General features: G+C 40.5%; 3 protein-coding genes across 3 annotated transcripts; all 3 read right to left on the reverse strand.

Moving 5' to 3' along the window:
• Window positions 1-460: 460 nt before the first annotated feature.
• LOC308401439 (C5a anaphylatoxin chemotactic receptor 1-like) lies at window positions 461-1,495 on the reverse strand (the record flags this gene model as incomplete). Its single annotated transcript, XM_080889644.1, has 1 exon — window positions 461-1,495. One exon carries the CDS (start codon window positions 1,493-1,495, stop codon window positions 461-463), a length of 1,035 nt encoding a protein of 344 aa, XP_080745770.1.
• A 9,256-nt stretch (window positions 1,496-10,751) lies between these two features.
• LOC308401342 (C5a anaphylatoxin chemotactic receptor 1-like) lies at window positions 10,752-14,266 on the reverse strand. Its single transcript, XM_080889515.1, has 2 exons — window positions 14,234-14,266; window positions 10,752-14,040 (listed from the first exon to the last, which is right to left on the reverse strand). The coding sequence occupies exon 2, from the start codon at window positions 14,026-14,028 to the stop codon at window positions 12,985-12,987; it is 1,044 nt and encodes a 347-aa protein (XP_080745641.1). The 5' UTR covers window positions 14,029-14,040; window positions 14,234-14,266; the 3' UTR covers window positions 10,752-12,984.
• Window positions 14,267-15,908: 1,642 nt separating this feature from the next.
• On the reverse strand, window positions 15,909-23,775 carry lbhl (LBH regulator of WNT signaling pathway, like). Its single transcript, XM_080889341.1, has 4 exons — window positions 23,252-23,775; window positions 19,861-19,936; window positions 18,291-18,585; window positions 15,909-16,302 (listed from the first exon to the last, which is right to left on the reverse strand). The coding sequence occupies exons 2-4, from the start codon at window positions 19,930-19,932 to the stop codon at window positions 16,232-16,234; spliced, it is 438 nt and encodes a 145-aa protein (XP_080745467.1). The 5' UTR covers window positions 19,933-19,936; window positions 23,252-23,775; the 3' UTR covers window positions 15,909-16,231.
• Window positions 23,776-24,038: the final 263 nt, after the last annotated feature.

Genomic DNA, 24,038 nt, shown 5'->3' on the forward strand with positions numbered 1-24,038 from the left:
AGTCTCATTGTCACAACACACCACCATCAGAATATCTTCCCAAGGGTAACAGGCCTGAAATATAAAAGATCCTCAAGAGGGAACCAAGTAGGCTTTGAAAGGGGAAAGAGTTAAGCAACTGAGCATCAGAAGAGTGTTTCGCCCTCTTGTGATTAATGAAAAGAACACTTGCACAACTGGACGTTACTGCATTGTTTTGTAATTATTTGAAATAAGTTTAAACCTTAAAACATTCTTGAAAACATATTTACTTACCACCCAACTTAACCAGAAAAAAAATCTTATTGACTCAAAAAGTAAAGGCAGAGTATTTGCATCCACAGACCTTTTTTACTTATACACAAGCGATTTATTTTACTGTCAAATATAAGGGCTCATATCCAAGCCAAGGTCAGCAGAAATTACTTATTCTTTTGCGAAACGATTATTCTATTGCAAAAGTATTACAGTCAGTGCACAGTCATATTGTTGTCATCTCCTTGCCATTACTGGTGCTCTTGGTGTCCACATTAGTGATACTCTTCTTGGTAGTCGGATCCTCGCTGATAAAGTGGAGGATGTTACGCAGGGAGCGGTTCATGCTGTCTTTGAAGCTTTGACCCAGACACACATAGAGCAGAGGGTTGAGGCAGCTGTTGAAGTAAGCCAGGAAGAGCGCTACAACATGTGCCAGGTGAAGTTTGGGGCTCGCAGAGGAAACCCGAGAGGTGGTCAGCATGAGGAAAACCACAATGTGCAGAGGTATCCAGCACAAGAAGAAGCTCAGCACCACAGCGATGATGACCCTCAGGGTTTTCTTGGATCCAGTCCGACCTCGTGTCATTCTCCTCTGTGTCTTGCTGAAAACCACCAAGTGACAAACTAGAATAACCAGGAAAGGAATAATGAATCCAATCAGGAAGCGAAAAGCAGAGATAGGCCAGGCACTGTCTACAGTGTACTCCATCCTACACTCTCTCTTCTCGTCACCTGCCACAATCTGCTTGGCGTACACAAACTGTGGGATACTGCCTATCAGGGCCAGGACCCACACAGCAACACATCCATAAGCACCCTGTTTGGGTCGCCTGTGGTTCTGACACCAGATGGGTCTAATGACCAGCAACAAACGATCCACGCTGATCACAACCAGCTGCAGGATGCTGCAGTACATCACCAGGTAAAACAGGCCTCTGATGAGCATACAGGCCAGCGGACCGAAGTGCCAGTGATCGTCGTGGACCAAAGGGACCATAAGCAAGGGGATGGAGAGGCAGCACAGAAGATCAGCCAGAGCGAGGTTGAGGAACCAGAGGGAGGTGACAGAGCGGGACATGCAGAACCCCGTCACCCACACCACCACAGCATTTCCAGGCACACCCAGCAGGACCACAAGGCTGTACATGACCAGAGCCACTATCTGGATCGGCTGAATCTCAGGAGTCACAGACTCAATAATCTCAGGAAATGTGTTATTATCATCAGGAAATGTGTAATTATAGTCACCGTAATCCATGATTCCTTACAACTGTGAAGTATAGGGTATAGATTAGTGTCGTGCATAAAATTAACATTAGAATGAGAGAATGATTCATTCAACAATATCTGAACGTGAAAGTTCTAACCTACCGCCTACTGTGACGTCACAGCACGTTTTCCTTTGAAGTGTAAGATTAAAGGCATGTGAGGGCTTAAATACTCCTCAGGTAACAACCACTGCACCAACTGCACCTTCTAAAAGTCGCCTAAAGGTTTCACTATAGGTTCTTTATCATTAGGCAAGGCAACAACTGCACCTAGCGTTGAAAACAAATTTTAACAAAATTTATTGATTCAATAGGCTTCTACGAATCTCCAACCCAAACTCTCTGTAGAAATGCGGCGCTCAGTATTCAGCCGCACAACTTCTTCAGACACTGATGGCTTTGAGGAGCTTGACAGCTGTTATGTTGAGCCTGATGGGTTCCTTTTACCGATTTTCGATTCCAGAGATGAACAGTTACCCACCTCTGAAACACCTAAGGTTCCCGAAAATCCCCAACCAAATGACCAGTACAGTCATACAATTCCTTCAGATACTGATGTCTTTGATTGTACAGAATATTATTTCGAAGATGATGGGCCCGTTTTCCCGATTATTGATTCCAGAGATGAACAGTTACCCACCTCTGAAACAACTGAGGTTCCTACAAGTAGTGATGTCTGTGATAATCCCGACCCAGGAGACCAGTACAGTCATACAAGTCCTTCAGATACTGATGTCTTTGATTGAACAGAATATTATTTTGAAGATGATGGGCCTGTTTTCCCAATTATTGATGGCGGTGATGAACAGCTAGACACCTCTGAAACAACAAAGGTTCCCACAAGCAGTGAATTTGATGGATCTGAGGACAATGATAATGTTGTTAGAGAAAGTCTTCAAAAAGAGGAAGGAGAAACAATTTTTTCCCGAGCTCAAAAAAGCCTTTCAGCTCTTTCTTCCTTTATTATGGTTCCAGTTGAGTCTGTGAGCTGAGGAGTAACTTATGTCACCGGCCAAATCCTTAATATTGGTCGAGCACCATTTACCTCCCCCACTAGTGAAACTGAACTGCCACCCACTTCTGAAACAGCTGAGGTTCCCACACCCAGTGTTTCTCTAAACACAGATGAAAAAGAACAATCACCCACATCAAAACAATTTGTAGATTCGAGGGACCGGTATGATACACCCGACTGGGCATTCTTGTTTGAACCTGAAAACATAACAAGGGAACAAAGATTAAATTTGATACCTGAAAGTGAGGAAAGAAATGAACAGTCCCCTCTCTGAAACAGCTGAGGTTCCCATAACCAGTGTTCATATGAACAACTCTGAAGATGAACAGTCTCCCACCAGTGAAACACAGGTTCCTACAGACAGTGTTTCTGTAGATATAACTGAAAATGAACAGTCACCTTCTGAAACAGCTGAGGTTCCTACAACCACTGTTTAAATGAACAACTCTGATGAAGACACGTCAACTAGTGACAGTTACAGCACTGATTTATTCAATGTTTACCCTCCAGAACCTTCAGCTATTAACAGATCTGAGGAGAATGAACAAACGAGCAATGCAAGTATTTTTTCCAGAGTTTACAGAAACCTTTCAGCTTTGTATTCATTTATTAGAGCTCCAGTTGAGTCTCTGGGACAAGGAGTACTTTTCGTCATCAGGTTCATCCTTACTATTTGTGGAGTACCGTTTACCTTATTGTTCAATATGTGTTCGGCAATTACTCGGCGTATGTTTCCACAGACGAATTTCATCCCTAATTCCTACACTGAGAAGATTCTTACGTGCACATTGTTGTGCAATTGTTATAATTTTTTTCTTCCATGTATTGACAATTGCACTTATAATATTCTTCGGCATGAAAAGATCTAATTAGTTCAATCACTAATTTTAGCAAACAAACACCAATTGCTATAGCAACATTTTCACATGAAATTCAATATCCTTAACATATAATGACATCACAACTATCCCCCAGCCAGTCGCAGCAGATGGCTGCTCCTATGAGTCTGGTTCTGCTGGAGGTTTCTCTCTGTTAAAAGTGAGTTTATCCTCCCCACTGTCGCCTTAGTGCTTACTCATAGGAGATCATTTGATTGCTGGGGGTTTCTCTTTAATACTGTGCGGTTTTAACCTTACAGTATAAAGAGCTTTGAAGTGCCTGTTGTAACTTGGCACTATTAGATAGACTTCAATTGGCTTCAACTGACAAAACATTGAAAAAAACCAAAAAAAAAACCAATCAATAAATAAATAATGGTGTGTGTGTGTGTGTGTGTGTGTTTTTAATTTTTCTATACCAGGGTAAGTGCTAAAGCTTAATGGGTTACAATTATAGCCCATAATTGTAAGAATAATATGTGGCTTTTAACAGATTATTCTTGTAACAAATGTGAATGTGCTGAGTGGCTGTGGCACTGTGCACAGGATAAAACCTCTTGATTTTAGTGTCATGTAGAACTAGATTCAGGCCAAAGATTGCATTTAAGTAACATTGGTGATTAGAAGCCAGTCTTTTGATCTTTTTGTTTTTGTTTTTTTAAAGTCTTTCTGATAAGGTTATTTTAAAGTTTGTTTTTTTAAGTCATAGACCTATTTATATTGGTTTCCCTGGTTTTAAACAGAAAATTTAAGCTCTTCATTAAAACAAATGCAGTGTTTACCTGTACGGGCACTGACAGCCACTAGAGGTCCCTTTACTCAACGTTTACATTCATCAGTAACTTCCTTCTCAAATGCTAATGCTTGCCAGATTAAATAGGCTTGTTAAGGGACAATATGTTTTGTTCTTAATATCAGATTATGTTATCTGTCTTTTTCATCATTCATATTTTATTGATGAGACTTTCGATGGAGGAGTAGCAAATACGCAAAGATTAACTGGTGATTTCTACAGGGTTTTTGCTGGCTGCATGTACAAAAACTCAGAAAGCCTTTCAAGAAGACAGAGTAAAGATGAATTTATAATACCTTCATTTAGACTGCGTATTTATCAGATTTTTGCTGACATTGACTCTACTTCAGAATATTTATATATTTTTGCGTTCAACGTTTGATAATGTGTCACGCGCAAAAGCATCAGGTCTAAGAGCCGTGCTTAGAGAATGCTTTGTAGTAAATCAGAAGAGTCGACTCCCATTGAGCGAGAGCCGGCTCCTCACTTTATTTCCTTTCGCTGCTCAGCTCCCACACAGTGGCTCAGCTATGCTCCAATCCCTCCATTTTGTGGCCAATCACATGCGAGGATATAGGATAATATCATTATCTGAAAAACAGAGAGGGTGAGAGACGCGGCAGTCAAGTGGAGTGTGCGTCTGTCCTCTCAGTAAGTGAGTGAGACAGACAGCAGTGAGGAGGGCTGTGCGAGTGCATCACAAAAACACATAAATATGCCTGACACCCGTAAACGAAGCAGCATCTGGCTGCAGTTTAAAGACTTTTTTGTCTCGGTCTCGTCTCAACTTTGTCTTGGTCTCGATACCATCTGGTCTTGGTATTGTCTTGGTCTTGGTTTAGGCGGTCTTGACTACAAGTCTAATGATCTCATCCACTTGCATATCTGGTGTGATCAGAGGTGGCAAAAGTACAGCTATTCGGTACAAGTCGTTCAGTTATTAGTGTTAAGAAATACTCCAGTAAAAGTTGAAGTATTAAACAGATTAAACTTCTTTACTCTTTGAGTACATTTCAGAGCCTCTTAAAAAGTACAGCATCTGAAATGCACTTAAAGAAAGTAAATGGGTCTAGTTTATGTTGCCTACATTGTTGAGGATGACTTTGCATCTAAACAGGAAAATGAGCACAGTCAGGGGTTAAAGTTGCATTCAGCAGGTGGGGGAACCCTAAATTTGGTTGTAATGGCTCAGTGTGGGGAAACACGACTGAAAATAAATTCTACTGAGAGCTCCTGCAGATTTTCTTAGTGTAGAGGCTGTGATCAGCTGATCTGCTGCTCTTTGTGGATGGACACAACTGAACTCAGCATGATGTCAGCAGATGTTTCATGAGTTGTCCTGGCTGATTTCCATCCTCTGCTCTAACAATGCACTGTTCATACTGTCTTTTTTTCTAGATGGTATAAAGTTTGTATGTTGGTGGAATTCAGTCAATGAATCTCAGTATTATCAGCTAAAAGTCATCTTTAGTCTGACCATGAGCACCACAGCCACCGTGTAGCAGCCACAAACTGTTCTTTTCTCTGCACTAACCTGCAAAGTTTTTCAAGCAACCTTTAAATAGCAGTTAGTCTGCCTCAGTTTGATTTGCAGCATGTTTCGTGATACGAAAAACATAATGCCACATCCAGTATCTGATTTAAAAACATAAGGACTTACATGCAAGCTTTAAATTTCCAGTTTATCAAATACCACCGAGAAGTCATTACCTTTAAATATAACCGCTCTTCTTCCTCTCCTGACCTCTTTCTTATCTTGCTCCATCTCTGAGTGAATTTAGCTCTTTCTATTTTCTTCCTGTGAAATACAGCAGCTGGAGCTTTAGCTAGCAACACACTGTGAGACAAACAGCACGCAAACAGTTTGTGTGTTTGCTGAGCTGATAGAAATGCTATCTGTTCCGATAGTAATAACTTAAAAGTAGGGCTGTCAGCGTTAAAGCGTTAATGCCCTGTTAAAGCATTAATGCTGACAGCCCTACTTAAAAGTGGAAATAAATAAATAAATTATAAAGATCAATCAATTGGACCAGTATGGCAAAGCTGTAATGTTCCACTTGGGAAAATAAATCTGTTGCACATTTTTATTGGCCTTCAGACAGGCCTTCTGATTGCTACAGTGCCGAACAACACAGGCCAAAGGAAAAGAAACTGTTGTGAGGAAGGCAAGGGAAGAGCAGGGAAGAAAGGATAACTGGAAAACCATACTATGTTATGCCATGTTTTGATTTTCTTTAAAGGGTAGAAAACATGTTGGATCACACTACATTCAAATCTACCACAGAAATGTAAATAGCATGTTGTTCTTTACCACTGATATTAACTAAAATGACCAGTTTGCCTGCTGACCCTGTAAAGTTTACACCTGCACAGGTGCATTGTCAAGCCCTGCCTGCTGGCAGAACGCAAGTTCTGAGAAATTACCATTTCAGGTCCTCCATAAACCCATCATGGTGCCTCTTCAAAGTGATGTCTGCAGCTCTGCAGAAAAATTCTGCCAGTCACCCGAACCATGACAGTACCCCCCCGTCACCATGGGCTAGTGTACCGTGGTGAAAGTTTGCGTGACTCAGTCCTGAGTGGAATGTCCTTGCCCGCCAGCCATACGTTTTGTCCCCCCGTGTAAACTGGAGCAATTGAACGGCGTTGATAGGCATACTGGTGTTGGCAGTTGACTGACCTGAGTAGTGCTTGCCTAGTCTGATCCCAAGCTCGTCGACAACGCTGTAGATGGTGTTGAATGGAAAGCTACTCAAGTTGCAGAGGATGTGAGTGAATTACGAGCGTATTCTGCCCAGTGCAGACAGGTGGACCATGCAAGGTCATGCAGCGGAGTATGGTTTCTAATTCTTGATTTAACCGTTCAGTCTGACCGTTTGTTTGGGGATGATAACCAGAACTAAGACAAGGTTTGGCTCTGAGAGCGGTGCAGAAAGCCTTCCAGGCTCATGAGGTGAACTGCAGGACGCGGTCGGAGACTATTTCTACAGGTAGTCCTCTGAAAATGAAAATGTCCTCTGAAAAACCAGAATTTGAGTAGTTTCAGTGGTAGTGGGAAGCTTATCTAAGGCGCCAAAGTGGGCGGCTTTGGAGGACCTGTCAATGATGGTGAGTATGTAGTAGTTTTTGTCAGCTGACAGGTGACGAGCATGATACGTGACCATGGCACAGGGAGCAGTTGTAAAAGCCTAGCTGGGTGTTAAGTGTTAGACTTGTTGCGTGCACATACTGGACAGACAGCCACATACTCTCAGACATCCTTTTCCAGGGTGTCCCAATAGAAATGTCTTTTAATTAGGGAACTAGTCCTACCTCTTCCTGGGTGGCATGCAAACTTCGCCTTATGAATCCAGGACCTTAGAGCGAGCTGCAGCTGGAATGAATTGTCAGGTCCTGTGCCTGGGTCAGGCTCCATCTCCAAAATCCAATTGATTTCCTCCTCCACCTCCCACATGACCGCCCCCACCTTGCAGTTGGCAGGAAGGATGGAAGGAGCCTCTTCCGGTTCCGTGCTGTGGGCAAACTGCAGAGAGAGCGCATCCGGTTTGATGTTACGGGAAACTGGTCGATATGAAATGGAAACATTGAAAGAGTTAAAGAATAAAGATGTGCCTGATGAGCATTTACCCTCTTGGCTGAGTGAAGATACATGAGATTCTTATGATCTATCCAAATTACAACGGGATGCTCAGCACCCTCCAGCAAGTGCCACCACTCCTCCAGTGCAAGTTTCACAGACAGGAGCTCCAAGCAGGATTCGAACCTGGCCCTCCTGGTCTAAAGGTAGCTATTTAGCTCACTGAGCCAACCTCTTTCTCAGCCAGGAGCCAGGAGCTCCCTGTCCCCCACATCATAATTTTGTTTTTGTGGGACAAGGGCAGCGAGAGAAAAAGGCACATGGTTTGAGCTTGGAGGGTGTTTTGTAAAAGCACTACTCCAACCCCAACATCAGAAGCATCAACTTCTATGATAAATGGTTAATGGACATCTGGGTGAATCAGGACTGGAGCCTTGGAAAATAGTTTTTGAGTTATGCAAAAGCGACTCAACTACCTGGTTCCCCAGAAAACGGCTCTGGCTCAGGGGAAGCAGCGTCCCGGAAACAGGGCGTAACCGAAAACATGGCTGAGCCTTGGGGAATAGGAGTGGCTCTCTCTAGAAGAGGTGGCGGTATAGGTGCAGCTGCAGCAGCTTCCAATGTGGGAGCTCCACTGGGCTGGGATTCTTGGATGGCCGTAAGAATCTTAGCCTGGCTGTCACTGAGGGATTTTCACTGAGCTAAAAGGTACTGGATTGATTGCTTTTGGCTACCAAGTATCGCACCCTGCATCGTGACAGCCGTCCGGGTTGGATCTGCAGGGTCCATAGTCCATAGCCAGATCGTGTTGTCACAGCTATTTGCAAGCTTTGCAAGCTCCTTTGACTACGATGACCTGGATGACTGAGAACCTTCACAGTCACAGCTATTATTTCATACTATTTAATTATCAATAAATTTTTACAGAGAAATAGACAAAAGACAGTCTCCCTTCAGCGGAAGAATAAAATGATATGGTTTGAAAATGCCATAAATAAACCTAGGTGCAACTGGAGAGACTATTGTTGGCATTGCTGTGATTCTTATACCTGGTGCACTAATTTGTTGAGAAAACGTTTACTCTTATTCAAACTGTTTTTGCGCCTTCTCTCAGTTTAGCACTAGGTTTATGAACTTGCTAGCTACTAGATAAGAGCCAAGGCTAAACTTTTCCGGAAGGTTTAGCCGTTAGGGGGCGGGGCTTTTTTCAGTCCTTGTGAACTTTTGTAACATATGAACTGTATATTCTCTACCCCTGTATTTATTCTAATCGTTTGTGGCAGTTTTTGAACATCAGTGGCATCTGTTAATGCCAAATCTAGGCAAGGGGTTGGAGGTGTGGTGTGCTCAAAATATAGCTATTCCCCCCCCCCCAAGTAATTCTAACATTTTTGGGGGGGCAGAAAAGGGAAAATAAGAATTTATCAGGGTTGGCTGAAGGAGAACCCAAATGCTGGACTTTTAGAATGGAGAAAGCGAGTTTATTTACACAGAAAACAGTGCCAACAGTCCACAGTGTGTGCTTTCCCAATTCCCCGTGCCGTGATTCCTCTCCGTGATGCGTGGTTGTGCTTTGTCCTCCTCAATGCCTGTGTTCAACTGTGTACTGCTCCCTCCACACGTTTCCGTAATCACCCTGGAAACAAGAGATGCCACAATGAGTACTGCCCCATCCACTGGCCGACTAAACACGTTAACCATTCCAACAAGAAAGTATTGAAAACCCGAGCTCCGCACTAACTGTATTTCTAGTTTAATGATCCCGTGCTGACTGCTGCTCCACTGCTCTCTTAAGTAGAGCCCCTTGATTAGCAGATCAGCAACAGGTGAGTTATTATCACAGGTGTGGCTGGCTCCAAGGCAGGGACTCTCCAGACCTGGTGGGGCAGCAAAACGGACACAACAACACACAGGTAAACGAGGAACGAGGAGCAGATCACACCACAACCATAAATGATTAAGAAAGACGAATAAAACTCATAATATTCATTAAACTCAAAAAATAACACATGATCCCCAGGTCACAGACCCAGGCCCATGACAGAATTAATTGTTTTACTATGTGCACAAATTATAATCGTGCATTTTATCATTACTTCTATGAAATTATGGAAGCATTATGGAAGCTGGCAGCTTGGTGCTACTTGCTGTTAGAGAGGCTGGATGTTTGGATGGTTAGAGGTCAATCAACCCTGAATTAGACAAGTGGAAGAACATGGATGGCATCTTATTTTTATGTACTGGACATTTTAATAATAAGTTCCACTTTCTTTCCTAAGAGGGTCCTCTACACTTCTATACAAATCTAATATATTCATATGTATTATTCCTTTCAACTTAATAATTTGCATTTTGTATAAGTCTTTCCAGTTCATTAAAGACTTGCTAATGTTTGTTTTAATCAGCTAGTTGTTATTAAATAGAGACAGGCAGTTCTGCATTTTGCAGCTGTTTCCTGCTTATTACACAGAAACTACCAGAGATATTTCCAGGTAATAGTCACACTTCTTAATAGGTTATTAATGTGTTATTAAATGGAAACAGGCAGTTTTACATTTTGCTGCTCGATTTTCTGCTTATTACAATTTAGCAGGACTTGAAATGTTTGTCAGTGGGTAAAAAAATAGTATTATGCACTCAGAAAACATGCTTGAAACATGTTTGAAACATGTTTGTCCTACAGCAGCCACAGTAGGCCACATGTAGTGTCCAATACACTTATATGATTCAGGTTATTAATCATAAGGTCCACCTGTTTTTTAACCCTGAGAAATGAAGCTTCAGAGATGTAAAGTGTGTCTTCCTCTTGTGGTGTATGAAAATAACACTTACTGCACCTTTCTGTAATTACAGGTGTGAAGAAATCAAACTTCTGTGTATATATTTTATTTCTGTCAAACAATTTGAACAAAAACATGACAAAAAGGCAAACGATACATGATAAAAAACAAATACCTTAATAGAATCTAAAGTATTCCTTTTGTGAGAGAAAAAACTAGAAGTGCCAAGAATTTTGTTGCATAAGACATGATGTTTCACAGAAATGTTGCAGAATGAGTAACGGTTTTGAAACATTTGAAACCTCTAACGATTCTTTAAAACATATTTACTTACCACCGAACTTAACCAGAAAAAAATCTTAGTAGCTCATGAAAAGTGAAGGCAGGGTATTTGTATCCACAGACCTTTTTTTGCTCATATAAATCAAGTCAAATCTAATGGCTCATATCCAAGCCAAGGCCAGCAGAATTTACTTATTCTTTTGTGAAACTTCAACTGTGATGGAAATTGTTATATTACACCAGTCCTGTCTGTGTATTAGAGTCAGTACACAATCACAATCATAGGAACCCTAACTCAATGTTCCTCACATCAGTGGAGGAAAAAGAAATAATTGACATTGTACACATGTGTAAATATAAAACATCCACTGATTGTAATGATATTGACATGAAAATCGTCAAGAAGGTCATTGAAGGAATTGTAGGACCTCTAACATATATTTGCAACTTATCATTTCAGACGGGAAAAGTGCCAAACAAAATGAAAATAACTAAAGTTGTGCCGCTGTATAAAACCGGGGATAGACGCCACTTCACAAATTACAGGCCTGTTTCTTTACTACCACAATTCTCCAAAATCCTAGAAAACCTGTTTAATAAACGATTAGACAAATTCTTAGATAAATATAAATTACTGTCTGACAGTCAATATGGATTCAGATCAAAAAGATCAACATCTCTGGCATTAATCGAATCAATTGAGGAGATTACGAATGCTATAGATCAGAAACAGTATGCAGCTGGAGTATTTCTGGATCTCAAGAAAGCATTCGACACAATCAATCATGACATATTAATTAATAAACTGGAACGGTATGGGATTAGGGGGGTTGTACTGCAATGGGTGAAAAATTATTTAAGTGACCGGAAACAATTTGTGAAGCTGGGTGTCCATTCCTCATCATGCTTGGACATTGCTTGTGGTGTTCCACAAGGCTCTGTACTGGGTCCAAAATTATTTATTATTTATATAAATGATATTTGTAAGGCATCTGATATATTAAAATTAGTATTATTTGCAGATGACACAAATATTTTTTGTTCTGGGGGGAATCTAAAGGAGCTGCTGGATACAATTACTTCAGAAATGTGCAAAATTAAAAAAATGGTTTAACAGGAACAAACTATCGCTAAATCTAAGTAAAACTAAAATTATCTTATTTGGGAATTCCCTTAGAAATGCACAAGTGCAGATTCATGTAGATGGTGTGGAAATTGAAAGAGTACTTGAACATAAGTTTCTTGGTGTGATTATAGATGATAAATTAAACTGGAAGTCTCATATAAATCATATACATAACAAAATTTCAAGAAGTGTCTCAATCTTGAGTAAAGTAAAACACATTCTGGACCACAAATCACTCCACATTCTCTATTGTTCCCTGATTGCACCGTATTTGAATTACTGTGCAGAGGTTTGGGGCAATACTTACAAATGTTCGCTATCATCAATCTTTATATTACAAAAAAGGGCCATAAGGATAATCCATAAAACTGGTTACAGAGATCATACAAATCCACTATTCTTAAAATCAAAAATTCTAAAATTCACAGATCTGGTTCATTTTCTCACAGCACAAATTATATATAAAGCAATAAATAACCTGCTTCCTGACAATATTCTAAAAATGTTTTCTAAAAGGGAACGGGGATACAATTTGAGGGGGGAATTAAATTTAAAACATCCTCGTATCCGTACAACATTAAAAAGTTTTTGCATCTCTGTGTGTGGAGTGAAGCTGTGGAACAGACTAAGTAAAGATATGAAGCAATGTCCAAGCATGGCGCAGTTTAAAAAGCGGTTGTTAATGGGGTTATTGAAAATGTGTATATGTGCGTATGTGTGTATATACGTAGGTATGGATAGATAGAAACATATATGTGTATATATTAAAAAAAATAAAATAAAAAAATAAAAAAAATTACACATAACATATAATGTAATTACAAGGAGGTATTTCTGTAGTCTATTGATACTAGATAGTGGAAAAGGGGTGGGATTAAATAAGCTTATGCTTCTTCCTGCTCCTTTTTGAACATGGACGTTATTTGGAGTTGTGGTTGCTCGTTTTCCTTTTGTTTGCTTTGTTCATTTGTCTCTTTTAATTCTATTTTTTTTTATACTTTTTCAACATGTTCAAAATAAAGATTCAATCAATCAATCAATATTGTTGTCATCTCCTTGCCATTACTGGTGCTCTTGGTGTCCATATGGGTGATGCTGATCTTGGTAGTCGGGTCCTCGCTGATGAACTGGAGGATGTTACGCAGTGAGCGGTTCATGCTGTCTTTGAAGCTTTGACCCAGACACACATAGAGCAGAGGGTTGAGGCAGCTGTTGAAGTAAGCCAGGCAGAGCACTATAACGTGTGCCAAGTGAAGTTTGGGGCTCACAGGGGAAGCCCGAGGGGTGGTCAGTATGAGGAAATCCACAATGTGCAGAGGTATCCAGCACAAGAAGAAGCTCAGCACCACAGCGATGATGACCCTCAGGGTTTTCTTGGACCGAGTCCGACCTCGTGTCATTCTCCTCTGTGTCTTGTTGAAAACCACCAAGTGACAAACTAGAATAACCAGGAGAGGAATAATGAATCCAATCAGGAAGCGAAAAGCAGAGATAGGCCAGGCACTGTCTACAGTGTACTCCATCCTACACTCTCTCTTCTCGTCACCTGCCACAATCTGCTTGGCGTACACAAACTGTGGGATACTGCCTATCAGGGCCAGGACCCACACAGCAACACATCCATAAGCACCCTGTTTGGGTCGCCTGTGGTTCTGACACCAGATGGGTCTAATGACCAGCAACAAACGATCCACGCTGATCACAACCAGCTGCAGGATGCTGCAGTACATCACCAGGTAAAACAGGCCTCTGATGAGCATGCAGGCCAGCGGACCGAAGTGCCAGTGATCGTCATGGACCAGAGGGACCATAAGCAAGGGGATGGAGAGGCAGCACAGAAGATCAGCCAGAGCGAGGTTGAGGAACCAGAGGGAGGTGACAGAGCGGGACATGCAGAACCCCGTCACCCACACCACCACAGCATTTCCAGGCACACCCAGCAGGACCACAAGGCTGTACATGACCAGAGCCACTATCTGGATCGGCTGAATCTCAGGAGTCACAGACTCAATAATGTCAGGAAATGTGTTATTATCATCAGGAAATGTGTAATTATAGTCACCGTAATCCATGATTCCTTACAACTGTGAAGTATAGGGTATAGATTAGTGTCGTGCATAAAATTAACATTAGAATGAGAGAATGATTCATTCAACAATATCTGTGACAAATGTTTCATCGAAAAGATTTTCATGATTCACTAAAATAATACAGTTCAATCCAGAAAAGCTAATGTTTGTTTTTTAAATTCAAACTAATACTTTAGTATTAACTCACCAACTGTTCAGCCTCTGTTTGTGTTGCTCTGTCACCACTGAGAGGAAGTTGTAGAGCTGGTCTGCTTCTGTGCTTTATACTCTCACCCCACCCCATGCAAACACAGTTGCACAAGAGTCCTGCTAAAAGTACAAGTCCTCTGCATGTGAGTGTACATTTGATGACTGCAATCAAAAAAATTGGTTAATGTAAAAATGCCGTTTTTATGTCAAAATTTAGCTGTAACTTCACAGGAAATAATTAAATCATAGTTCATACACTGAGAAAAAAAACAAAACAAATGGAAGCTGACCTCGACTACTTTGTCGTGCTTGCTTTATTCACCAGTTTACTGGTAGTGCTACAAATTATTTTTCCCTTATTTCAGTGCTCACTATAAAATAAAAGTCTATTGATATGTCAGGATCGGTAATTTTAAAAATAATTACTTCAAATGTCTATCTTGTCAAAATAAAAGTCTTAATAATCGTGTTTAAAGTATGAATACTAAATGTCATGGAGTAGCCCTGTGACGTCTAATCACACAACACAGCATGCTGGTACTGTAGCCTTGCCACACGTGAAATTCTAGGAAATTAAAAGTGTTAGAGTTTTAAAATATAAATCTCAGTTGTACTCCCAATTGCAAATGGTCGGGGGGTTTTTTTTAGACCTTTAAGCCTAGTGTTATAGTCATTAGGGGGATTTAGTCAATGTGCTATAAAGGAGCAAATAAAGTTTTTGAGATGTTTACAGCATGATTTCATTGTATGTGGTTTCAGATAGCTAGATATGTTTCCTACTTTTACCTAACACCTGTCTTTTGATAATGGATTAAGCAATGTTATAAAATAATTTAGTATTTAATTGTTATTTTTTTTGGATTATGTGGCAGGAGGTTGTGTATCATTGTGTATCAGGCCATGGTGCTAAGGAGGCCACAGTGGCTGTACTCCCAGGACCTCCAGCTGTAATGAGTCACAGCCTGGTCCAGAATGGCTTCCTCAGTCAGTGTATTTAGTTTTGCATTGGTGTATTGTAGTGCCAATAACACTGAACTGTTCAACTGTGCGAAGGCCTTTTTATTTTCTGCAGTAATTAATCATTTTGCAAAAACACTCAAAAATGATTTCCTGTTTCAACGGGACAAAAGACTTTATTGTCAAACTTGAAACAATAATTTTACAGTAACACATCATCTTTATCATATATACATATTATTCACAAATTAGCCTACTCACAACCTATAGTACAGTAAAAGAACTAGAGTTTCAGCTGTGGTAATAGAAAACAAGTAGAGCTCCCTTTGTGTTGATCACCATGCATCACATTTCTGCAACCTTGTTGAAAATGCTGATATTACACAACAGCAGTGAGCATCTGTCACTCCCATGATGTAGCTGCCTCATAGACGAGTTTAAATCGAACAATATCATGCCTGAATTTTAACGCAAAGTAGGTTTTTAAAAATGTGATTCTCCAAACATTCAAGACATATCAGAGCAGAACTGCATGTGTGTCCAGAGAACAGCCAACTCAGTTTACAGTACTGTAACACATACTACATACTAAAGATATGACTAGGTAAATATCCTCAAGAAGACTGACTGTGGGACAGAAAAATGAATTAAAGAGACAGAGAAACACATTTGCATAAACATAAATACATGTGAGGAAAATTGAGTGGCAGGATTTCCTGTTTTTAACAAAATCAGGAAATAACAAAGAAGATCAAACACAGAGTCAGCAAAATGTTCTCTAGAAATTCTAAAAATTGCTGACTTTGGAAGAACGTGGGTTTGCTTCCCGTTGCACACGCAGTCTTGTCATAGTTCACCTCTTATTGTGCGCATTGGTATAAAGACGAACATTAAAGTCCCAGCTGGCATGGAGTTGTTACCGTGTAAAACACATTATCAGTACAGTATTTGTTTAATTTTGTCATAGTTGCTGTCATAAGTACATATTGCGATGCTTCCTCGCTGGTTTCTCACAGACGGTGAGTCCTCAGAGGTAAGCTCAGTTGAAGGCTGGAGCACTGCTGGGTGGAAGTGTAGGAGTGTCATCTCTGAATGCATCCGACTGAAGGTCTGCAGAAAAAATAGGGTGAGTTTGAAAATTAAATTTCAGTGTAGAATACTTTCACCGAACAAGTTATTTTTTCATACCGCTCTGGTGCCTTAAACATGATGAAACGTTTTTTCCTACTCTTTCTTTTTATAAATTTAATGAATGCGTATTTTCCAAAATAAAAACCAGCAACAAGCGCTTCTTAATTCAGTTCAATTCAATTTTATTTATACAGCGCCAAATCACAACAACAGTCGCCTCAAGGTAGACCCTACAACAGCACATACAGATAGAAACCCAACAATCATATGACCCCTTAAGAGCAAGCACTTTGGCGACAGTGGGAAGGAAAAACTCTTTTAACAGGAAGAAACCTCCAGCAGAACCAGGCTCGGGGAGGGGCGGCCATCGGCCGTGACCAGTTGGGATGAGGGGAGGAAGACAGGACAAAACACATGCTGTGGAAGCGAGTGGGAGATTAATAACAAGTAGTGATTCAATGCACATATTAACACATAGTGAGTGAGAAAGGACATATCCTGGTCAAAAAAGACTGAAATATTCCTCACAGTGTCACAGGAAGTCAAGGTAATGCCATCCAGAGTAAGTATCTGGTTAAATACCATATTCCTAGGACTTTGTACAAGTACAATAACCTCAGTTTTATCTGAATTTAGAAGCAGAAAGTTAGAGGTCATCCAGGTTCTTATATATTTAAGGCATTCCTGCAGTTTAACTAATTGGTGTGTGTTATATGATTCAAACCACTGCAGTGCAGTATCTGTAATACCTTCAGGTACTGCACTGCAGTGGGTACTGCGCATACCTTATCATTAGCTTAGATGTCTCCTGAGTAGCCGAAAAGTAAGGCAAAACATATTAAAACATTTCAAATTATATTCCAAATAAACAAGCATTGACTTATTAATCCTTTACATTAACTATATAATACATACTACTGCATTTCATTAACAGCTTCGACATTGGCAAAGACTCACACACCTTGTAGTCTGTATTCTGTATTTAAAAACCTTCTCTCCTTTGTCTTTTTCAGTCATTCAGAAGCTTTCCCCAGTCCTTAATCTTGTGTCCAAAGTTTAAACCGTTTAAACAGTTGATTGTTTTATGTTTTATGGGACAATTCTCCATAACTTTACCTCCGTCTGTAACTCTGCATCAATTAGATGTAGCAGAAACCTCTACTCTTCTCCATGTTTCCTAATAGTAATGTCCCACAGGCTGTGAAGTAAACCACAGCAGCAAGTCACCACAATAATGTTGACGATTTTGTTTGCCAGGCAAATCCACCTTGTTTGGATTTTTGTGTATGCACTCCCTGACAGAAATAGTTTAATACTAATACCATTTTGTACCTACATGTTAGGTTACATCTTTGAGTATGTTAGTGGCAGAGGGGTGGTGGTTTTTCCGTCTGAATCATCAGGCTTTACTTCCTGATTTGGAGAGCTCTAATGCTGAGCTCTCAAAAATGCAACAGGAAAAGGATGAGATGGATGACTTTGTGGGTTGCCAATCCAACTGAAAGTTAGAAATGGTACTAGTACCTTTGGTTGTAGCTCCAGCTAGTACATCCACTTTTACACTTTACACAGGATGGTCTTGTTTGAATAATGACTGTGTGTCTGGTATTTCGTTGTGAAGCACTTTGTGATGTTTATCTCAAAAACTGCTATAAAAAGGAAATTATACTGTCATACAAAATACAGACATTGACTTGAGAAATGAGAAACCTTTTGTTTACCAATGTATCTAAAACTTATCAAAACTTTCTGTCACCTGACTGCCTAATAAACTGATCCCGTAAGCTTAATTTCTATATAGGAATTAATAAAAACTAAAGTGATTAAAAATAAGCGGTACCACAGTGAGTATAGGGGCAGCAAACAAAATTTCATGTTTATGGTTTCACATGCATATGTTTTCTTTTTTTCCCAATTTGTAATAAAACAGCATTTGAATATATGCGACTACCTTATGTGCAACTCACCAATGAGTGTCAAGCCTTGCTGCTGATTCAGTATAACCGATGTCTCCTCTTCCTCCTCCTCTTCTCCCCAATCTGCAATGTTGGCCGGGGGGATGCACTGCTCCAAGAACAGGTCCTCCTCATCTTCCTCCATGTCCATGTTCTCTGGAGGCCAACGCAGCTCTCCACTCTCCACCTCGCTCACCTCAGTTGGTTCCACAACAATAGAGGGTAGACGTTCCTTCTCGTGCTCGTGGCCCAGACAGTTCAGAGAGGTCTCGGGGTCCAGGACAACCTCAACAGGGTCAGGAAAGATCTGGGGGAAGAAGTTGATTGTGTCATGAGCAGTATATTGAATTAAAACTCTGTAGAAGCCTGTAAATAAACTTAATTAGGAATTCTACAAATTGTTTTATGTTTTTCCTTATCTATCCCAGAATCACACACACATGCACACACACACCTGCGCAATATCGGGGCCTTGGATTTTGTGTACTTACTATTATTCGGGTTTTTAATCCTTGTTTGTGTCTGCATTTGAGTCTCTTCAGCTAAGCATTTCAAGACATTTTAAAGTATCAACTGTAACACAGAACTCCAATCACAACTAGAAAAATTTGCATTTCCTGCGAAAATACTGTGTGGATGCCTTAACGCTGAAGAAAAGCGTTGCCCTGAGCAGGATTCAAACCTGGCCCTTCTGGTCTCAAGGCGGCTACCCATCTCACTGAGCCATACTCATTCTCACAAAGAAGAGGTGGAGAGACTGTGAATTGTGCTGAAATGAGCAGAAGCTGCTGAGAATTGTGCTGATAAGAGGTGAAAAGGCTAAACATTTTGCAGAAAAGAGGTGAATCAGCAGAATTTCTGCTGAAAATAGTTTTTTTCTGAAAACAGCTGAGATTTGTGCTAATAAGAGGTGAAAAGGCTGAAATTTTTGCAGAACAGGTGAATAAGCAGAATTTGGGCAGAAAAGAGGTGAAAATTCTGAAAATTCTGCTGAAAAGAGTTCAGTCAGCAGAATTTCTGCTGAAAAGAGGTAAATGAGCAGAATTCTGCTGAAAAGAGGTTTTTGCTGAAAAAAGCTGAAAAAGCTGCTATTTGTGCTGAAAAGTGGTGAAAAAACTGAAAATTCTACTGAAAAGGGCTGAAAAAGCTGAAATTGGTGTTGAAAAGAGTTAAAAAAGTTTAACTGTTAACTGAAAGAAATGTTGCCATAAGCGGGATTTGAACCGGGGCCTCCCAGTCTGAGAACGGATGCTCATCTCACTGAGCTAAAACACAGGTCAACCCGGCAAGGAAAACCAGTGAGGCCACTGATAATATGGCAGAAATGGGCAAAAAATATTGCAAAAAACATTCAATATCTCAAAAAGTATAGAAGTTATGAGCACCAAAAGCCGACATTAGCAGAAAGAGCAGAATTTTCTGCTAATTTTCTGCTAATTTTCTGCTAATTTTCTGCTAATGTTATAGTTGTGTGGATGCCTTTTCAGGCATCCACACAACTATAACTCAATCAGACTTAGCTGCTATGCTAAAAATATTTGACAGAGATCTGTCGCAGTATGATTCTAGGGTATTATGTTACCTGGATTGGCAGTCTTTGGTCTTTACTCTGCATGTCTTCACATTCTGGATTCTGACCACTCATCTCCTCCATACCTCTGCAGGTGAAACAAATTTATATCAATCCTACAAGAGGAATTTAAAAAAAAAAAAAAAAAAAAAAAGCATGCACCACATTTAGCACGGACTAAAAAATTCTTTCTAATACTGCAAAAGCACATGAGTTTGTGCATGTTTACTTTAGAAGAGTCCAGAACCCCGATTGAAGTGCAATCTAAATGTCAGCTTAATGTAAAGTGCTCAAAGGAAATTCATGATGCTGCTGACACAGCTGTGCAGCCCCCACTGCTGCGTGCCAATCGAACTACAAATTGTGTCGTTTGGTTTTCCATGAAACAGCATCATTGCCGCTTGTGTCATTGCTGAATTACACTAGGATCACATTATCCAACATGCCCGGCTTTTCATTCGTCAGAGATTTCCTGCCCTACATCATGCTGGCTAAAGCTGGTCCGACCATGCACAAATATGTGCATCTCCTAATACATGCAAGCACTCTCTAGATTAGTGCAGACCTCAAATGGGGTTTGATACAAAAATGGATTATGTAGTTTGGCGATCATATTTTATTTTCTGACAGGAAGCCAAGCATCCTGTTTTGGCTTGCGTCCCTCACACCCCCCAATCTGCCTCAGTTATCAGTAAAGTTTTTGTTACATAAAAAAATATGTTTACATGACCGTCATCAGACGTCTAGCCGCCAGCAGCTTTGATGAAGCCATTTGTTTCAGTTACATGGATAAGTCTGTGTCCATAGCCAACTTTAGTCTGTTTACGTTGTCTAGAAAAGCAGACGAAAGGGATTAAGAAGGGCTGAGGATCCATCTGAATCCTCTTTTTATCCCTCTTCCTTGCTTCCTTGTCTCTATTTCTCAGTATGTCTCAGCGTGTGTCCTCTCTCCATAAGTACCAGTCACGGTTTGTTGCCTGGTGTAATGACACAGTCTGCTCAGTCTCGCTTTGTGTTTAATGAAATTTCCACTGAAAGACAGATCTAATCTACTTTTTGGAATTTGCAGTCACATGTCTCATCAAACTAAAGAGGCAAATCTAATTATTTTTACATAGAAGCCGAGAAGATGAACGGGACCTTTTAACCTCTTCCTGAGATATGCAGCACTCAGACCCCAGTTCTTCACTCTTGCATCAAGTCAAAGCACAAAAGAGAGCATAAACAAGCTAATGCAAATGTCTGCTCGGAAGCTTTCAAAGGCATTTCCAGCCAAAATTAAAATGCATGAGGATCAGTGCTTTGGATCAAGAGCATTAAGGATGGTCTGAGAATATGTAAAAAATATTTGAAATCCAAAAATAATTTGTTTTCTTTTATTTTCGTGTGTAGCCTGAGACTTCCATCAGCTTGTTTCCCTCTTCCTCCCTCTCTCTCTCTCTCATTGAATCATTTTTTAATAGCTGACTTCAGTCGATTTGTGATTTTCCTATTGACATGCTCAAAGTTACATATTGCGTGACTACATGCAACTGAAGAAACGCTAAGCCAGTTTGCACAACTTGCAAAATGAGGACATCGTGTTCTTCCCCAAATAGGATCAGCTTTGGGAGTACTCTATCTTTTTTTTTTGACCCACTTGTGAATGTGCGCGGCCCTACAATTCAATTTCTGATATTGTGCTGTTGACAATTGTGCTGCACTAAGCTGTTTGTGTGCCACCTGGGGTTGGAAACTATTATGATTAATGAGCCTAACCCCCATGTAATCCCTCTCATGTACACTCGCTCTAAACACCTGCACGTTTTAGCACGGTCAACAATCGGGCTTTGTGTGCCTTGTGCGCTGCATTTGGCTGTTAATGCAAAAGTATGCTTTATCACTAGCAGACATTTAGGCTTCTTTTATGCGCACAGGCCAGATGATTAGTTTTAAAATATGCATCTAATATTACTCAAGTGTTAGTGTTAAACCAAGCCTGAAGTTTACACCTAAAGGTGAAGATTTGTGTCACCAGAAAGAGGAAGCTACAGGCGCTAAAGAGCCGCACCATCGCAAAACGTTTGATCATTAAAACGATAAAGTTTTATCTCATTTCCTGTTTCTCTCACATTTTCCTGTAGATGTTTCATTTTTCTAACTTCACACATTTACTTTTTTTTCAGGTCAGAGGCCACATAACTGGTTCACAATCTGGCCACAGCAGTTACACTATAAGGTGCTGCGGTTGTGCAATAAATGAAAACGTACTGATGAAAACATGAGGAAAGATTGCAGCAAACTTTAAAACGTTCCTATTTTATTGTTGCTATTTTTTATACTTCCCCAGCATCACTACACTTAGATGTTTCTGTAGTTGAAAATGTGAGATGGGAGGTATGAAATGGCTCATGGCCTCTGTTTGCTCTTGACCTTTCAAGACCACAAAAACATTCAAAACACGCAAAAAGTAAGAAAAAAAAAGGAGAAAAGCGTTTTCACTTTTTACAAACATACAATAAATAAGACTGGATCCTGTGAAATCTCCAACATGTACAATATATGCCAGTTAAACCTTTTATAGGTCAGGCCAATATCTAGTTTTGTCATTTCTAATTAATTTTTTATTTTTATTTTGACTTTTTGTTTTTGTGGATCAGTTTTGTTGTATTTTGTTTCCAGAGGGGATTTTCTTCTTTCAGTTTAGTTTATATTCTTTGAACTTGTTTATTTTAAGTGTATTATTTGTTAGTTTCATTGTCGGTTTTAGCTTTTCTAATTATTATTGTATGGTGGGAATATCTCAGAGGCAACATTTAGGAAAAACAATAAAAACAGAACTTGAAACATTTTTATTTTATTTTTGTTAGTTTTCCCGAGTTCACAAAATAGTTTCAGTTTTGTTTCAGTCTAATTCATATTTTTAAAGATGTCGAATACTTTGTCACAATTTTTGTCTATGTTAATCTGGGTTTATTGTTTAACCTCCAGAAACACTATTGTGTAAAGCTAGTTATTAATGGTCAGTGGACCATGTGTTACGACTGTTTCCATATTTGTGACTTGGAGGAAGTTTTTAAAGTTCACAGGGTTCATGGATCCATCTGCTATCACAGCTGCCCACAAGGACCAAAAAGCTTCAGAAAAAGTTGCTGAGGTGACCTAAGGGTGGAATGAGTTTGTCATCAAGAGTTATATGTTTCCACAGCGTGGGTCTTATTTCTGATAATGGCACAATCTGCTGCTTGACTGTACATGACTGTATCTTCCTGACACTTCTGCTGAGTTACTTTCAGAAGATGCACAGTGACGATAAGATCTTAAAGTGGAACCTGAGGGGGACTTGCAGCAGTTTTCAATTTAATTGTTATCCAAGAATTAAAGTGCACACAGTCACACGACCACAAGGTTCATCACCTCTTACCCATCAGTTGCTGTCAGGCATATGTCCTCTCCATCTTGGCACAGTGTCACAGTGGTGAAGCTCGGCTCATCCGCTGGTGATACGAGAGGGGTTGCAGGGGGAGGTGAACAACTCCCACAGCAGTCCCCCCCTGCAGGACCCTCAATGAGGTTTTCAGCCTCCAGGGCGAAACCTGGATGGGGAGGGCTCCAAACTCTCAGGGATCTCAGGTGTTTAGCAGATGGTGAAGGAGGTGGCTCGACTATTCAGGCAGGAGAGCACCCGTGTCTCACTTCAGTGCTGAGTTCGCTTGTCCAAAGCGTACACGCTCTCCGCCGTCTCCCGTATCCGACTTCCTTCCTCGTGTCTCTGTCATTATCCCTCCCTGTCCCACCCCGCTCCCAGGCTTTGGAGAGGAGCAGGATTAACGTCTCTTTTGATTACGGAGGCTGCATGGGTGACGTCAGGCAGGCTTGACAGTCCCCTCTGATGAGTTGGCACACTGGGTCGCTGGTGCATCTGGACAGAAACATACAAAGGGCACACAGATGGCCTGTGGTCGTGCTGTTGGCGGATGTTTAAATCAACTTGCCATGGCCACAACTGCACATGAGACGGACATGCATTTGCATGTTTTATTACGAAATCCTTTCTATCCCTCCCATTCTGTCTGTTTCCCCATCATGACTCTGTGTGTGTCGTTGCTCCATCAGTGGATTTAGATTTGGACGATTCATGGAATTAGCCCAGGGATCAAGGGCTCGGGGGTGGAAAGGGGATACAGTGTATATATATATATAACAGGCAG

The sequence above is a fragment of the Rhamphochromis sp. 'chilingali' genome (genome assembly GCF_963969265.1).
Source record: "Rhamphochromis sp. 'chilingali' genome assembly, chromosome: 8".
Taxonomy (NCBI): Eukaryota; Metazoa; Chordata; class Actinopteri; order Cichliformes; family Cichlidae; genus Rhamphochromis; species Rhamphochromis sp. 'chilingali'.

Coding starts and splice junctions, on each gene's coding strand:
- LOC308401342 (XM_080889515.1), bottom strand. CDS start 14,028: ATGGATTACGGTGACTATAATTACACATTTCCTGATGATAATAACACA.
- lbhl (XM_080889341.1), bottom strand. CDS start 19,932: ATGGAGGAGATGAGTGGTCAGAATCCAGAATGTGAAGACATGCAGAGT. Junction 18,586..19,860: donor ACCAAAGACTGCCAATCCAG/GTAACATAATAC, acceptor TTCTTCCCCCAG/ATCTTTCCTGACCCTGTTGA. Junction 16,303..18,290: donor GCAAGGCTTGACACTCATTG/GTGAGTTGCACA, acceptor TTTTTTCTGCAG/ACCTTCAGTCGGATGCATTC.